Genomic DNA, 18,195 nt, shown 5'->3' with positions numbered 1-18,195 from the left:
GCCACAATCCCTTATACTCACTCTCTGGGTGATCTCAGCCCCAGCAAAATCACAGAATTGTTTCACACCCATATCAGGTGGGTGTGACCTTGGATAAACACCTGTAGTAGCCATGTTCTGATCATGAATGTCCTATGAATTAAACTGCTGCTATTCCTCTAGGGGCTAGAGCTCACTGTGCAACCATTGGTGTTAAGTATTGAGATCTCCCCACACTGCCTTGGGCCTTCCCACTAGGAGCAGGGCTCCACAAGCTACTTTTCTCACTTGGAAATTAAACTTCTATTTTCTTCCTAACTCTCCTATTCCTAGTATGCTTTATTCGCTCTGGCCACCCACAGGTTAGAACCACTTGACAGCCGCTTTGAGTTGTGCCCAACTCTTCATGATCCCATTTGGGGTTTTCTAGGCAAAGATAATAAAGTGGTTTGCCATTTACTTTCCAGCTCATCTTGCAAATAAAGAGACTGGCAAACAGGATTAAGCAACTTACTCAGGGTCACAAGCTACTAAGTATTTGAGGCCAGATTTGAATTCAGGATAATTTCAAAGACTGACAAATCTAAAGCTGGAAAGCACCTTCAGATCTTGTCCAAACTCCTCATTTCACAGTTGTGGAAACAGGCCCAGATTATGATGACGACTTGCCAAATATCACAACAAGTAAGCGGAAGACCCAGGATTTGAATCCAGGCCTTCAATTCCAGATTCCAGATCCAGCATCTTATCAACTGCACCATGCTACTTCCCCTTAGGAAGGAAACATGCAATGATTAAGCACTAACTCTGTGTCACGGACTATGCTGTATTTTCCAAATATTATCTAATTTGATTGAGCCTCAGAAAAACCTTGGGACATACTTTGTTATTTCAATTTTACAGCTGAGGAAACTGAGGCAGATTAAGTGGCTTACTCAAGGTCAGTTAGCTTCTGAAGCCCAAATTGAACACTACTATATTCACTGTGCCACCTAGCTGGCCCTTAGTATCTTTAAAGAACATCTCCCAACTGGATCTACAGTGAATAAAATTTAGCTTCTGTATAATCCCTTAGAAAAGCAAAGTGATGACTTGCATGATACAAGTCCAAGGAAAACCTTACATGTTAAAAAATTAATAATTGCCATCTCAGACAAACAAGCTAAATTTATGGGCACAGGATGGAAAGAGTTGAAGGAATAAAAGTGCTTCCCTAAAACACAAACTTTTATTTTTAATATTTTTATAAATTTCTTTTAAAAAATAACAATGGGAAATTACTCTGAATTCCAATGTCACCAATGATCACCTGTATTCCCCTCTCTAGGGGAAAAACTTTCATGTAGCTTAAGTTCACAAATGAAAGCCAAGACATTATTAACAGGCACCCACAACCCAGAAAACGTTCCCCTGGCCTAGCGGTATAGACATGGACATGTTATATGTAACAATGCACTTAAAAATATATATATAATATATATTTATATATACATACACGCACAATTATCCTGCAAAAAAAAGTACTCAAATGAAATGTAACACTATACATTATGCCAATTATTCATTCAATCCAGTTATCCACATTTTCAACTGTAAAGTCATTAGAACAGTCACACCTACAAATAAGGAAAGGATTTCCTAGGAGCAAATAAAAATAATTTCCCAAACTCTCCTTGCAAAGTCATGGTGTTTTAAGATAACAAAAAACCCAAAGACACTAAATGCAAAAGTCAAACTGAAAACTGAAGTATTTTCCTCCCATCACCTCCCTACCCCACAAAAACCCCCAAAGAACCTAAAAGATGTAAAATAGAGTAACAAAACATTTGCAGGGTTGTTACTATGTACAAGTTTACAAACATAAATAAATACAGTTTAAAAACTGCTTCTCTTAATGAGCTTGAGAGATCAAGTTTGAGGGGCTTACTCTTTTAATACTGGATCCTAAAGATAAATCAGTAATCTAAAGCCCTTCTGTTTTATCATCATCATACAAACTTTGTTCTTAGTAAGACGAGCCTCTGAAACTAGAATAACAAATAATCACTTCCCATGGGAGCATCTGAAAGGGACAGACCCTCCTGACATTTGGAAGCCACATTAGATACAATGGAATCCATGGATTAGTCCTGGGATGAGGGAGATTACTCATCCATACTTATGCTACTGTCCCAATATCAGCCTTACTTTTTTCATTTCCTTTTAAAGGTTTAATTTTTCCCTCCTTTTTCATGCAACATTTTTACAGGGAAGACAAAAATGAGAAAACATCCCCTCCACCTTATTTATACTTTGCTCCAGCTTTTTTTCAGCAGAAATACTAAATATTTTTAAACAACTTTTGTTCAATAGAGAGCAACTCTTCTTCTTCTTAATTCTCTGAACCACAAAGTCCAAGACATGAAAGCTTCTTTATGAGGGGTACTCGATCTGGTAACCCTGCTCCATTCCTGATGTTTAGAGGGCTCCAGAATCTATTGCCAGTTTGGTCCCACTGTAAGGATACAATGTGAAAGCCTTTCTGTACAAGACCCCTGAATCAAAGTATAAGGTTACATCTTAAATGGTAAAAGCAAGTGGAAATAGGCATCCATATACCAGCTGCCAAGAGGATTTAAAAAACGAAAATCTGCTGTAGGAACAAAATTTACTGGCTCCAATAATTAACATTGAATACCATGGCACCTGGGTAAAAGCCACGATTTTTGGAAATGGCAAAGGGCTAACAAATCTCAGACTAAAGACAGTAAATTTCCACTCCCCTGCTAGGTTAGGTTTTAGTATGAATCTGTTCCTCACTCTTCACTTCCTAACAATCTACCCCAGATCTGCTCTGGATCATGTTACAAAAGATACACAGACAGACACACACACACAAACAAATCATTGCATTCTCCCTTCTGTTCCTGAAGTGCTGTCAAAAGTGGATAGTTTTATAGAAAGTCTGTGATCAGCAACCTGTACAGTTTTGCTTTCTTGACATTTTACTGACTACAAATGTTCTCAGCATTTAAACACAAATATAACTTAAAATTTTTTGTTTTCTGCTCCAGGAATAGCAATTTCCAGAACTGGCTATCCCTAGAATCTTATGGGGAAAAAAAATTAGAAAATTTGTGATCCAGGTGATCTGTATATCGGTTACATTTTCAGAGGGAAGATAAGACCACCACCTAAGTTGAGAAGAGAAGCATTTTAAAATGCTAGTGAGTCTTTGATTCTTTTACTCCAGAGGTACATTTTTCCCCTTGGCATTAAACCAAACAGGTGAATTCAGGTTCTTGCTACAATCATAGGCTGATTGAACCTTATTCTTAGGGAGCAGTGTGTTCTTTACATATCACAGGATGAAAATTTCCTCTGCCTGAAAGTCATCTCTGCATGCAACATGTTCATTCTGTTGGTCTCATGTAAAATCTCAAACTTCATGGATGGATGAGACTAACCAAACTCCAGGTGGGAAGAAGTGGGCTGTGGTTTCCTGGACTGCAGTCTTGCTAATGATTGAACAGTATCTCTCCCCTGGGATGGCCCTGCTTCACCAGCCAAATTAAGTGCTGCTTGTAGTACTGTCTCATTGGCTTTCTGTCTCTTGTACCATCCAAATATATGAAATACTAATGTCATTAATAATCTGAAGTCCTGACTGAGAGGGGTGGAACAGAGTCCTTGGAATTTCAATTCGCCAGAGATCACTGCAATTATAATACCAAACCACTTAGGAAAAATTAAGCGGTTTCTGTTTTGTAGAAAAGGGCAGAATGTGATCATAAGTGTCCCACTGAAGATCTGCTCAATTTCCTGGGATAATGGGAGAGGAACCTGGATCAGCTCGCTCTCTCTGCTTTTGGTTAGGATACTCGAATCATTTGTGCCATTGCTTCTTCATCTGCTTGATTTGGATCCTGCAGACAAAGAAAAGAATAAACAACTCCATCATCTTTATTCTCCAGAGTAAATACTTTTGATTTGCACAACGAGTCTTCATGGAAAGAAAGCTTTATCAAAAACAAAACACATTATACAAAAAGTTTATCTGTCTACAGTTTACAGTAAGTGTAAAGAACGGATAGCACTGCTGCACATTGCCTTTTCAAAGAAGAGATGGGGCTAACACATTCCACTTACAATAAACAGGTACTTGTAAATGCTAACTACTTCCCTAGCAGGAATTACAAGAGAAATATATTTAAAATAGTCCCTGCCTGGTGTAGTTTGTGGAAGGAATATCTACTTTGGGTCCCTGAATGGTAGGTTGTTTGCTTTCCCTTAAAGAATGAAATCATCTTCAAGACTTAATTGGTCCAAAGAACTAAGGTTTCAACTACTGAAATAATTTCCTTTTCACCTAAGTATAAAAAGCCAGCAACAGGAGGAATCTGGAGCTCCTGAGAGCTCTTTTGGCACATATTTCTGACCAAGAGTGACTCATGGCAAATTTGGAGGCATCTCTCATGCACTACTGTTGAGTAAAAGTCCTTTTGTTAAATGTTAGTCTATCAGTTTATTTTAGCCTTGGTTGGCAGGACTGAATCAGTATGACTTTGAAGTGGTAGGTGGGGAAGTGCACAGCCAATTGTGGCTAATGTGGAGGCAGGGGAGCTTCATTCAACTGTATCAAGATTGTATCCTTGCTGAAAATCCTCTCCAAGATATTAAGCTTCTTTTTGTTAAGTCTATGAGTGCCTCATTTCCCTCTAATCCATCAGACTGGATCGAGTCAGGCCTGGCCCACAACTGACAGCTACAATCTACTTAAAGATGAGAATAACAATGATTTTTAAAAATACTCTTTAAAATTATGAATCTTACAATCAACAAACAAATATTTCCATAATACAAAGAAAAGAGAATTGTATAATGGATTGTAAAACTGTATTATGCAACCTTGTTTTAAGGATTTCATAAGTTAACACTGTAGTACCAATACTGACCAGCTTCCTATGCTCTCTTCTGTGTTAAAAAAAAAAAAAACAAAACAAACCTTAACTGTCTTTTTTTTTTTTTTTGTGCCTAAGTCTCATAACCCTTCCTCACCTCCAACCCCAGAAAAAAATTAAAGCCTTCCTAGGTAGCAAATAAGCACAGTTAAGCAAACAAACAAACAAACACATCCATTCGCTAAGCTCCTAAATAAATGACTCATCACAATGCATCAGGAGGCCTTCACCTCTGCTCAGAGATGGGAAGTAGGACTGAGTTACCATATGACTTCTGGAGACCTGATTAGTCATTGCATTGATCATAGTTCTTAAGTCTTTCCGAGTAATTTTGTTCTACAGTATTGTAGTCATCTTAAACATTGTACTCTTGGTTCTATTCACATGAACTCAATCAGTTCAAATAAATCCTACTTCCCAGATTTCTCTCCATCAGTCCCTTCTGTCATTTTTTATGGTGCAATATTCTACTACATTTACTTTCCAAAAGTGGTCCATTCATTTCATAATTGAGAAGTACCCATCATGTTTCTAATTCGTTGTTACAACAAAAGTATTGCTACAAATATTTTTCTTTCCCAGTATCTGTTACCTCCCTGGGGTATACCCTTAATAGTGGTATTATCAAGTTACAGGGCATGCAGTTTAGGTATACATAAATTTATAGCTTCACCACCAATGAACTGGTGCCTGTGCTCTAACAGCACCTTCAATATTTATCATTTTCCACTGCTAATGTAAGGTGGAAACTCAGAATTGTTTCAAAATGAATTTCTATTATTATTAAGAGATTTGCAGTATTGTTTTATACGGTTGTTGACAGCTTGCACCCCTCCTTTGGCTGCCTTCCTGCTTTCAGCATTTGTCTCATAATTCTAGTTTTGTGGGTTCTATAATATATGTTCTTTGACACACACAAGATTCTGTTGCTGTTTCTCACGGTTTTTGTAGAGTTTTGTAAATAAATAGGTCCAGAAAACAAAGGAATGAGAATGGTGAACCAGGAAGCCTCAGTCTTCTGGGTCCTACCCTCCCTTTCTGTTCCCAAACTGGGAGGAAGAGAATTGAGCTGTACTTTTTTTTTAAAAAAAAATAAAAATTATCAGTATCTCAGTACCTTGCCCTATTCCTATTCTTGGAATCAGACACTCCAGGAACCCAAATATCTGACCCTGGCAACACCAGTGGGCAAGGCAGGGGGAAAGAGTCTATGAGGAACAATAACAGGAAGCTAGATATCCATTAGTTCTGGTGTATTTCACCAGAGATCAATCCCTTAGTCCTGACCAAGAAAGATGTAGCCAATATTCTTGAGAGAATCAAGGGCTAGTAAGATGGCAGCCCCAAAGACTGGCAGAGACCTTGTCAATGACAGTACTGTCTCCAGAAGAATAGAACTGGCAGTGTTCCTGGAAAGACCCAATCAGTCACTGTGTCAAGAACACTGGATGCAAGGCACGATCTCTAAGTTTGAACCCTCTCTTGAAATAGCCTTTATTATATAATTTTTACTGCACTGTGCTACAGCTCTGACATGCCCCAGTGTCATGTCCAAGATTATGGGAGGTCACTTGTATGTTCACCTGATTGCTGAACTAAGCTAATCTCCTCCTGGGCCTCCCACCAGGTGCTACGAGGTATATGGTGCCCCACCTCATTTTGACAGGTCAGGTCCAGAATGACTAGGCTTCAGACTGATTTTCTAAGCTTGAGCAATCATGGATCCCCACTCAGAGCATCTAGAAGCTTCAGGTTTTAACAACAGTTCAGACTGACTTCCACAAACTGCTTTTCTAACTGAAGCTGCTGGTTGGTGATGTTTCCTACAGTTACTGATCACTGCTCATTCTGGTGCCCTTTCAGTTATATTTGTTCTCAGTATGTGAGAGAGCAGAGCTACTCTCTACAAGTTTTCACACTGCCTTCTTAACTGGAAGTTAACAGTGGCAAACGGGTAAATAGAACTTTCCCCAGTGTAGAACATAAATAATAGCTAATAGTTGTAAAATATTTAACAGTTACAAAGCATTTGATAGTAACGATAACCCTGAGATGGTCCTGAATGATTTTATGTTTTATACAACACAAAATAAAAAAAGATAGCAATAAACACATAATCAAATAATAAGAAGCATGGTGCAGAAGTTTAATAATAATCATTTAATCTAAACCCTTTATTTTATAGAAAAGGAAATATTGAGGCACTGAAAGGAGTTACTGACTTACCTAAATTAAAAAAGAGCTGCTTGGTGGCCATCAAAGCTAAAAGTGAAATCATCTGATTTCTAGTCCAGGGCTCTTTCCACATAATGTTGACCTGACTGATACCTGCAGGGCTGAGAGTAGCTCAACCTTGAGAGAAGCCTTTGGAAACAGGTAGTCATGACCCTCAAAATCCTCCCCACCCCATGAAGTTCTAGAGTCAGGTTTGGAAGGTGAGGCTTTATTCACTAGGACAAGAATTTAGCTTGACTAATGATAGAATGTGCTAATCATTTATTATGGTTGGAGACAAAACTATGAATCAAAGTACTTGGGGAACATGTCATACAGGAGGCAAAACTTGGGTAGGTGAAGAGGAGGAGGGGCACAGGGCATTCCAGAATTCAAAGTAGTAAAAACCAAGGCACAAAAGCAGGATTCATAACTTAGGCAGAGGTAGTGAAGTGTGAAACCTGACTGAAATAGATTTTGAGAGCAGGAATTATTTTTTTTTTGTCTTTTAATTCTCAGTACCAGGTATACAGCACCTACCACACAGAAGGCACTTAATGCTTGCTAAAATATGGAACAAATAATTCGTATTCAAAAAAAATGGCCAGTAAGACTGGATAGGAAGGGTGAAATCAAGGTGAAAAGCCTTGAACTACAAGGGCCTGGACCTGATGTCATAGGAAATGAGGTGCCCAAGCAGACCAGAGATCAGTAAGGATATGATGAAAATCACATTTAGGAAACTTAATTTGGCACTGGTGCTATGAACGATGGATTAGAGAGAGAAAACTGATCAGGAGACTACTGAAGTTATATAGGCCCAATTCTAGGTAAAAGAGGACAGGGTGAAGTCTACAAACACTGCGAGATAAAGGAACCGAAAGGACTTGAGTTCAAATTATATATACGTGGGATGAAATAAAAGTGGTCAGATGATGCCAAAGTTTCTAGCTTGGGAAAAAGTGATAAAGGTTGTAATGGACAAAAAGTGGCTAATCATGGAAGGGAACTAGAAGCTAGAATAATGAATTTAGTTTTGGATATGCTCCATCTGAAGTGACCAATTAACATTCTATTGGCAGTTGGGAATGTGTGAGTGGCATGAAAGTTAATATATCAGAACTGGAAATAAAGATTTAATAATAACAGCAGTTAATACATAGAGCTTACTATGTGCCAGACACTGGGCTAAGTAAGCACTTTACAATGCTGTGAGGATCAAGAGATAGTAACTGTAAAACATTAGCACAGCGCCTGGTAGGTATCAAGTGCTATATAAATGTTAGATGTGGTTATCATTATTATTAATCTTCATAACAACCCTGGGAAGTAGGTGCTGTTGTCAATCTCATTTTACAGATGAGGAAAATTAAGGCAAACAGATTAAGTGACTTGTCCAGGGTCACTGGACTGGATTTGAACTCATGTCTTCTTGACTACAAGTCTGACACTCTATCCAGCGTGCCACCTTTGTTGTGGCTGAGTTGTTTGTCAGTCTTATGTGACTCTTCATGACCCCAATTGGGATTGTCTTGTTAAGAATACTGAAGTATCTTGCCATTTCCTTCCCCATCTTATTTTACAGATGAGGAAAGTGACTCGCTCAGAGTCAAACAGCTAGTAAGTGTCTGAGGCCAGATGTGAACTCAGGAAGATGAGACTTCTTGACTTCAGGCCTGGTGCTGTGCTGTATTTACTGTGCCACCTACCTGCCCCTTTTAGTTGATCCTTAATCCAAAAAATAAGACAAGAGGACAGGGGAAATGTCACAGAAATGTAATCCTCATTAGATGAGCAGAAGGGAAGTAGCAGAAAGAATGTTGGACCTACAGTCAGGAGAGGTTTGTGTTCAAAACTCACCTTGATATATACTAGGTATGCAACCATGGGCAAGTCACTTAAGCTCTGTACTTCAATTTCCTAATTTGAAAATTAGGGATGATGATAATAACCATTTGAAATATTCATTATCTGCCAACTCCAATGGATTCCTCTCCATCCTGATCCTTTGTGAACTCTCTGCAGCATCGGACAATGCTGGACACACTCTCCTCTCTGAATTACTGGGACACTTGCTCTCTTCTTGATGATCCTGACCTAGCTGCCTGATCATTCTCTTCATCATCGTGCATATTCCATAGCTAACTTGGGGTACTGCAATGCACTGTCTTGGGGCTCCTTCTTTCTCTGCTCTCTTGGCGGCCTTACCAACTCCCATCTCTATGGAAATTAACTCAGATTCAGCCCTAGACTGAGTTCTAGAATTCCAAATCACTTACTGTCTATTACACTTGCAATGTCAAACTCAAATAGAAATGGGGACCACTACTCTGCACATAAGGATCGCTGCATACTGCATGTTGACTCATCTTTAAAGTGCAATATTTTATTGCACTTTTATTTTGTTGAATATCTCCCAATTACATTTTAATCTAGATTTGGATTGTACTGGGGAGTGATGTAGGCTGAATGTGTAGCCCAGTCTGTCTGACACCTCTGTATTAGATAACTCAAACTGCACATCCCAAAGGAACTTCAACCCCAACATGTCCAAAACAGAATTCATTACTACTTCCTCTAAACCTCTTTTGAACTTCTCTCTTTCTGTTGAGGGCACCATCATTTTTCCAGTCATCCAAGTTCCTAAGTTTTATATCATCTTTGACTCTTCATTCTATTTCATACCATATGTTGTTTCTAAATCTTGTTTCTATCTCCACATAACATTTCTTACATTCTTCTCTGTACCCATAACTACTTCTTACCTGGACTACTTCAATGGACTCCTCACTGGTCTCACTACTATCTAACTGGCTTCCTTCCCTGTCCAATCCATTCTCCACATGTCACAGGTCTGACCAGGTCACTCCCCTGGTGAATAATCTCCAGTGGCTTCCTATCATCTCCAGAATCAAATATAAACTCCTCTGTTTAGGAGACTACTTTTCAAGCCATATTATAGCTATATTATTATAGATGATTCCCCTGCACAGGGACTCCACACTCAAGCTAAACTAGCCTTTACTATTTTTCCCCTTCAAATCTTCAACTCTGCCTCTGCATTGGCTGTAGCCCTCCTCACCTCCAATTCTCAGAGTATTACTGTTTCCTTCAAAGCTCAGTTCAAATGCTGTCTTCTACAAGAAGCCTTTACCAATTCCTCCAAGATGTTTGGTGCCTTCCTTCAAAAAATTATTTTGTATTTACTTTTCAAATACGTATGTGTAGGTCTCCAAATCCCTTCAGCAAGAAACCTTTCTTGCTCCATATAAATTTATGCTAGTGCTCTCCCTGGCAGTTTACCTCTAATTTATCCTGTACAAATCCTGGATACACATAATTGTTCACATGCTGTGTTCCCAATTAAAAAGCCAGTTCCTTGAGAGCAGAGACTATTTCTGCCCCTTTTTTTGGGGGAGGGGCCGGGGGGGCGGAGAAGGGGAGTAATTTCCAGGGCATTGTCTGGCACACAGTAAACGCTTAATAAATTTTGTGTTTGTTTACTATTAACTGACTACATGTCTTTTCCTTCAATAAAATGCAAGTTACTAGAGGACAGGGACAGTTATTGTTTAACTCTCTCCAGCACCTAGCACAGTGCAGGACACATTGCAGGTGCTTAACAAATGCTTTCTGATTAATTGTAGTACTTACCTCACAGGGATGCTATGAGGATCAAAGGCAATAACATATGTAAAGTGGGTTAAAACTCCTAAAATGCTAGATATGTGTCAGTTATTGTTCTTATTACTATTATCATTACCTGCATGTGAGGACTATCCTTTTCCTTTGGAGAGAAAAAGCGACCACCTTCTCCACGCTTTCTTGCCATGGCATGACGATGCCTAGATTCATGTAAATATTTCTGCAATGACAGAGAGCCTTCTATTTAGCTATTAACTTACAAAGACCTCAATTATTTAAGTATAATCTTCCCCCTCAAAACAGCTTGTGCATATATAGCTACAATTCAATAAATAGCTTTTAAATATCCTACAATGTACAAGGCACTATATTCAGCAATGTAAAAGACAAATAATTTTAATTCATCGAGAAGAGCAGAGAATGATTAGGAAGAAAATTTGACAAGCAGTTGAGTACAGTAAACAAGTAAAGCTTGTTTGAAATAAAAATTTGGTTCTAACTCTATGATCCCAAATGTCAAAATCTACTAATATCCAAAATAATATTTCTGCCTCCCTCATAATCCACATAAACATGGAAGATGATGCACATACCAAATTGGGTCTCTCAGTTAATTAGTAGCAATGATTATTACCAATGAAGACAAAGAAAAGCACTATACATAAATTTCCAGAAAGGTCAAAAGGGAAACAGATTGACCTTATGACTATTATTAATTTACGAACCAACAAAAGACCCAATGCACTTTTTCTATATACTTTTGCAATTATATATTTACCCTCCTTTCCTTGGGGATTTTCCCTTCTGCCTCTAATTTGGCCCGCGCTTGTCTCCTCTTAAGAATTCGGTGATACTGTTTAGCATTCACATAGAGGGGCTCCTCTTCGAGCATTTCTGCTCCAGGCAAGGGGATCCTCTGGATAGCAGGCACAGAACCAGCCCCTGGTACCATCTGAATAAGGAGGAACCCAAAAATTATTAACCAGCAGCATAAAGGCCCTGACAAAGCAGAACTGCTGGATCCCTGCTTACCCTTTTTTTTCCTTCTGTGGCAAGAAACACAAAGATGGCTTAAAAATATCCCAAAACAAATCATGTCCACTGCTTGCTTCATCTGCTATGAATACCTGCTGCCATCTAATGGCTATTATTATAATTAGTAATACCAGCAATAACAGCAATCAGGTCCATACACACACAACAAAGTTGGTAGAATGTACCAATCTCATTTTACTTGATATTTATTCAGATTCATCACCGCTTGACAGAATGTTACCTGAAACCTATAATATCAAATACCAAGAATAATTTATCTTGTGCTTGCTTGTCATTTCTGATGAAACAAACTGACCAGATAGATAGCATGGTCCTACTGAGTTTCTGGTGTCCTAGACAGCTGACTGTGGAGCCATAGGAGCCAGTCTATGAGTCATCTGATCATTCTTTTGTCATGCTTGGTAAGTAACTATCCCAATAAAACTGCTCAAACTATCCACTCAAAACCACTTGGATTCCTGAGGACCCTTTCATGCAGGAATATTTTGGATATTCTTTCCACTGCAAAAAGGGAAACTGAAAAATTCAAGTCTTCATTTTGTTATGAGTTAACTTACGTATAGAGTACTATAAACTCACTATCCTTGTGGGATCAGAACATTTCTTCCCTAATTTCTGAGAGCATCTTATTGTTAGTAAGTATTGCGCAGTTTACCTAAAATATCCCTCTCTGATAAAGTTTTATGTTAAAGGCATTTTTATACATTAAATAATTTAAAATAGAAAATATTTTGCTGTTTTTCAAGGGGCTTTCTCAGCAAAACCCTTCAATAACTCAAAAAATCCTTTGTTAAAACGATTAATCACTCTAAATTATTTACTAACATACAGATTCTCACCTACTAATAGAATGTAAGCTCCTTGCCAGCAGGGAATGTTTTGTTTTCATCTTTGTGTCCCCATTGCTTGGCACAGAGCCTTGCACATAGTAGGGGTATAATAAATGCTTGGTGAATACCTGCAATGAAGGGCAGGGGAAAGGAGAAGGGCAGCATGAATGGAGGTAGAGAACGGGCTCCCCCCCGCCCCCAACACACACACACACACACACAGACACACACACACAGACACACACACACACACAGACACACACACACACAGACACACACACACACAGACACACACACACACAGACACACACACACACACACACACACACACACACACACAACCCTTCTATTTGTGAAGGTTCCAACTGTAAGAACTTCACTTCAAAATCAAACCTGTAATTTAAAAGTATTATAGAACTTCATAATTCATGTGTATAAAAAAACTCTTACACAAGTTTTCATAGGCTCTGTAACAAAGGCTAGAGTTGCGTGATATAGCTTTTGTAAATGAAATCAGCATAAATTGAGATTTCAAGGAATAATCAAAGAAAAGATCTGTATTGTCAGCATCACTGCAAAATCATTGAGCTGGAAAAGATCTGAGAGAGTAATTTGTCCAACATCCTCAAACTGAGGCCCAGGAAGGTTAGATGACTTGCCCACGGTCACGCAGTTGCTATCAGATACGGGGACTGAATCCAGGTCCTCCGACTCCAGAGCTGGTGCTCTTTCTATTGCAATTATTGTCATAGAATTATAAACCCAGAGAGACCTTAGGGATGATAATGCCTTTATTCTACAGAAGAGGAAAATGAGTACCAAAATCTGCAAAGAAAAGGAAGCAACATGATCAATTACTCACCATGACCATTCCTCCTGAATTGACCACATTCCCAGCAACTGGTAGTGTTACAGTAACAGTCCCCTGTCCACTGCTAGTTGTATTGGTATTGGCTCCTGTCTGGACAATCTGTGCTCCTGCCAAACTGGCTGCTGGAATGGTGATCATGCCAGAAACGGGGACGGTAACTTTAAGAAAATAAAACATTTGTAAAAGGTACAAATAAACAAGGGAAGTTAATCTTTCTTCTATTGAGCACATACTCACTGGAGATGGCCCAGGATGCAATGAGAGACCCTGGCCCTTTCAGGCTTAGGTCTTGTCACAATCTTACTTTGAGTGAGATATACCCATTCAATGAATAGGCTTCTTTAAGTTACTCACGGGATGGTCCCATTTAAAAAAAAAAAAAAGGGAGGGGAAGTCACTCACGGTGCCTGGGTAAAAGAGAAACAAATTACTATTTAGTTATTACATCTACCCTGTGCTAGGTGGGTGGGGACTTGTCCAGTCTATGAGCTCCAGAGTGAACTGGGTTTAATGCTTGGTCTGTGAGCAAGAAATGCAGCCAGTAAACCCCAAAGTAAAAAGGCAGCTTTTGGCCATGGAGTTTACGAGAGGAGAGGAGAGGACAGGAGAGGAGAGGAGCTGCTACTCACTCACGGTTGTGTTTGTCCTTTGTTCTCAAAGAGGACCATGACATCAAGATGATGACATGACTTGCAGTTTACTTTGACTTGAGTTAGGGAGGGCTGTGCAAGGTCACCAACCTCACTTTCTTCTCCTGAGCCATCTTCAAATAGCTAGTAACTTAAAGAAGGCTTCTCATTGAATGGGTGTATCTCAAAATAAGATTGTGATCAAACCTTGACCTGAAAGGGCCAGGGTAACACAGGGTTGCATCTTGCACCATCTCCAGTCGTCCTGATAAATATCATGCCACTGTACCTAGATGGCTCAGGAAAAGAAAGTGACCTTGCACAGCCCTCCCTTACTCAAATGATAGTCAACTGCAAGTCATGTCATCATCTTGAAGTCATGATCCTCTTCGAGAACGAAGAACAAACACAACATACTCACTGACCCAGGGTAGCTCTACGGATAGAGTAGGAAAAAACACTGGCAGTCATCTCCTCATCTTATCATCTTTCTAGTAAGAACTAATTTCCTCTAGGTAGAGCTCAAGAGAATTAGTCTTGGCCCCAGTACTATGGACCCACCCTACCTATAGGACAACTGGAATGACTCAAGGTATTCACATCAACATTTTTGATATATGAAGGTGGGATCTTTTTTTTTTTTAAAGGATCTACATCTACAGATTCCCCTCCACAAGTTGGTCTGAATATAACCATATATACTATTTTTATCCAAGATGTCAGGATCAAAGAGATAACGTGTGTGTATATGCATGCATGCATATATATTCTCTGCAAATCTTTACACACCAGACAAGTCAGCTATAGCTATTAATAGGACTTACCTAAAGATAAAAGCTGCTCCCCCCTCAAACCACCAATAAAAGTGGATTTTGTAACAAACTATATTTTTAAATGATTCTAGTACCGACCAGAAGCCAAAAAGATTTAGCTCAGAGTATTTATATTAAGTATTTTAAAATTATACAGTATTAGAGTTGAAAAAGACCTTAGAAATTATCAGTTCTACTTTCTACTCAATGCAGGAACCTTATCTCCACAATATTCTGATTTTGTATGAAACATACTCAATGCTGAGAAACTCACAACTTCATTAAGCAGCCCATTCTATTTTTGGGTAGCTGGCACTAATAGAAAGTTCTTTACAATGACCTGAAATATACCTACCCTATAACTTCTACCTATTGGTTCCAATTCTAACCACTGAAGTGACAGAGTAATAGTAAGTAGCTCCCTCTTCCATGTGACAGCTCTTCAAATATCTGAAGATAGCATATTCCTCCCCTCAAGACTTCTTTTCTCCAGGTTAAATGTTCAGATCAAAATTCAATTCAGCCAATTGGTATTCAGAATTTCTACAATCCCTGGTCAGTTCCTTCTAGATTTCATTTGTCAATTCCACCTTTAAAATTAGGTGCCTAGAACTGGATGAGACTTCAGATGTGGTTTGCCCTGTGCCATGTACAGCAGGACTATTGACATTCAGGAATGACACTTTTATTTAATGCAGCGTAATTGTATTTGGTTTTTACATATCTCAAACCTAATAAAAATGCTTGTTGAATTGAAAGATATATCGTACCACTGAGGGCAGCTAGGTAGCACAGTAGATAGAGTACTGGGACTGGAGTCAGGAGGATCTGAGTTCAAACCTAGGTTCAGACACATAGTAGCTGTGTGACATTGGGCAAGTCACTTAACCCAGTCTGCTTCAGTTCCTCATCTATAAAATGAGCTGAAAGAAATCATCAGTATCTTTGAAACAAAACCCCAAAATAGGATCAGAGAGAGTTACACATGAATGAAACATACTACTAATTTGTACTGAGATTAAACAGTAAACAATGCACTATGATTGCCCTCCAAGTTCCATCTTTTTGGTTCTTGGACCAGAACTGTGAATTCACTGTTAGAAGAAATTCTCTCTCCAATAACACCTGTTCTACAACTTATAATATTAAAGAGTTGCCAAGGGAGACTGAAAGGTTAAGTTATTTGCCCATGATCTTCAAAGACCCAGCATATGCCTGACTCAAAGATCAGCTATCTATCCACTACACCATGTTTGCCATTCTTAGATTATATGAACAGAAACATTAAATTCACATCAAGGGAGGTAGTCCCATTCTGCATCCAGAGTAGTGGATTTCCCTTTTAAAATAAGCATTTATGCTTTTTACTACCAGTGAACTGGAGACTCAGCCATACACAGTCCAAGGTCACAAGTCAACTGCAAAATAAATGAAAATTCAGATTCCTGGTTCCTTGAACAGATGAAAGTATCCTAGAATCAGTTATACTAGCAACAAGATTATAAATGCTGCACTTTCATAAGCTGAATCAATCCTTCCCCATCACAATCTTCTCTCTCCCAATACCCCAAAGCTTCCACTTTTAAAACTAACCATCTTCAATCTTTAAATTCCAATACCTAGAAACATTTCCATATTTACTCTCAAAGAGCCTTCAAAGTCTGAATTAGCAGCACTCCTGAGACCAAGATTTCTTGTGGGGAAAACCTCTTTGCATTTGGAAAGGTGATTGTCATATTTTGGTAAATGAAAACTATAGCAACTACCCAAATCTGAGACGAAGAGGAAGATATGAAAGAATGAAAACACTATTTCTTGGAAGCTAGAAGCTCCTTCTTCAAGAGTAAGCCAGTCACCCAAGAGAGACACAATACACCTGAAAGAGAGAATCAGTGACTTGAAGGCGCACATACTGTCCATACCTTGTTGGAGGATAGTGCCATCTGCATTGACTGGTTGATAAACAATGGTCTGACCTTCAGCCGTCTGTGCCACCTGTTGCCCTTGGACAGCTATCTGCTGCTGAGTCTGCAAGGAGCCAAAGATAAATACCATCAAAAAACAACATATATCCTCCTAAAAGTATGTTCAGAGAAAAAGAAATTGAATGTCACATAGGTCCACATACATTTCATAAGCATTTTACTGAAAGGGGATCAGTTTAATCTAAAGGGCAACTTTAAGAGAAAGAGTTTCCTTACAAGGGGTAAAGAACTGAACTATCACAAAAAGACTAAATGGAGCCAAGATAGCAACAGAAGTTGCAGAACTCTCGTTCCTTCTATTAGAAACTTGTTTCAAGTCTTCAGATTCTTTAGTTTCAACCTCCCCTCAAAAATAAAGATGAGGTTTAGATCTGTTATTCAACTTCTTCATCTTTTGGAAGCCTTTGCAGCCATTAAGTTCCCATGTCTAATAAATACGGAATGTTTTGGCTCAGCATCTTAATACTTTCAAACAAACCATTTTATTGCATTTGAGGAGAGAGCAAATTACCTGGGTCTGGCCAGCAGTGACGGCAGTCTGGGGCTGCTGTATGATGATTTGCTGGGTTTGGCCTTGCTGACCCTGCACCTGTACAGCCTGACCCCCTTGAATCTGAATCTGTCCTGGCTGTACCAACTGGATCTATAGAAGTTAAAAAGATAAAAAAAAAATATCTCACCTTGAAACGTCCTTCTTTTGGTCTTCTAATTTTGTTCTCAATTTACACTTCAGAAAAGTGTCATACAGTAAGAAAGGAAGGAATAGCATTACCTTTATCCTCATCATCCTTCTGAATAAAGAATGATTTATCATTTATTTCAATTTAGTTCAAGAGGGAATGGAGAACTCCCAAACAGATTTCATAGGATCATACAGATGAAAAGGACACATACTAAAGAAAAGCCAGCTACAGTGGCTAAGAAAACGCTGGAACAAATTTTTGAGGTAAGCTGTAGGATCTCTTCTAGAATATGAGAACATGGAAAATAATTATCTTTCCAAGATGGTAAATGTAAATCCTCTTCTGAGAGGTAAAGAGAAGAAATAAATGGCCATCTCAAGGTATCTTACAGACTGAAGAGTTCATCATTCTTAATAAAATTTTGAATTCTAAATTCTTTCTCCTCCCACCCCCACCACGGTACTGAGAAGGCAAGCAATATATGCGAAGTCACACAAAACACATTTCCATATTGGTCATGTTGCCAAAAAAGAAAAACAAAGAAAGTGAAA

At 38.8% G+C, this 18,195-nt stretch overlaps 1 protein-coding gene across 8 annotated transcripts in view; it reads right to left on the bottom strand.

The window, feature by feature from the left end:
* Positions 1–1,188: 1,188 nt before the first annotated feature.
* NFYA (nuclear transcription factor Y subunit alpha) overlaps positions 1,189–18,195 on the bottom strand; it is a 30,150-nt gene continuing 13,143 nt past the window's right edge. For all 8 annotated transcript variants that reach the window (XM_072642024.1, XM_072642023.1, XM_072642017.1 and 5 more), the window contains 6 exons: positions 17,473–17,604; positions 16,899–17,004; positions 13,527–13,693; positions 11,557–11,730; positions 10,897–10,998; positions 1,189–3,884 (listed from right to left, as the gene is read on the bottom strand). In XM_072642024.1, coding sequence (XP_072498125.1) covers positions 3,831–3,884; positions 10,897–10,998; positions 11,557–11,730; positions 13,527–13,693; positions 16,899–17,004; positions 17,473–17,604 — 735 coding nt within the window. In that variant the 3' untranslated portion in view covers positions 1,189–3,830. The remainder of the gene's footprint in view (positions 3,885–10,896; positions 10,999–11,556; positions 11,731–13,526; positions 13,694–16,898; positions 17,005–17,472; positions 17,605–18,195) is intronic.

This window comes from Notamacropus eugenii, chromosome 2, assembly GCF_028372415.1.
Source record: "Notamacropus eugenii isolate mMacEug1 chromosome 2, mMacEug1.pri_v2, whole genome shotgun sequence".
Taxonomy (NCBI): Eukaryota; Metazoa; Chordata; class Mammalia; order Diprotodontia; family Macropodidae; genus Notamacropus; species Notamacropus eugenii.
Note: the sequence above shows the minus strand (reverse complement) of the source record. Positions and strands in the feature narration are given on the sequence as shown.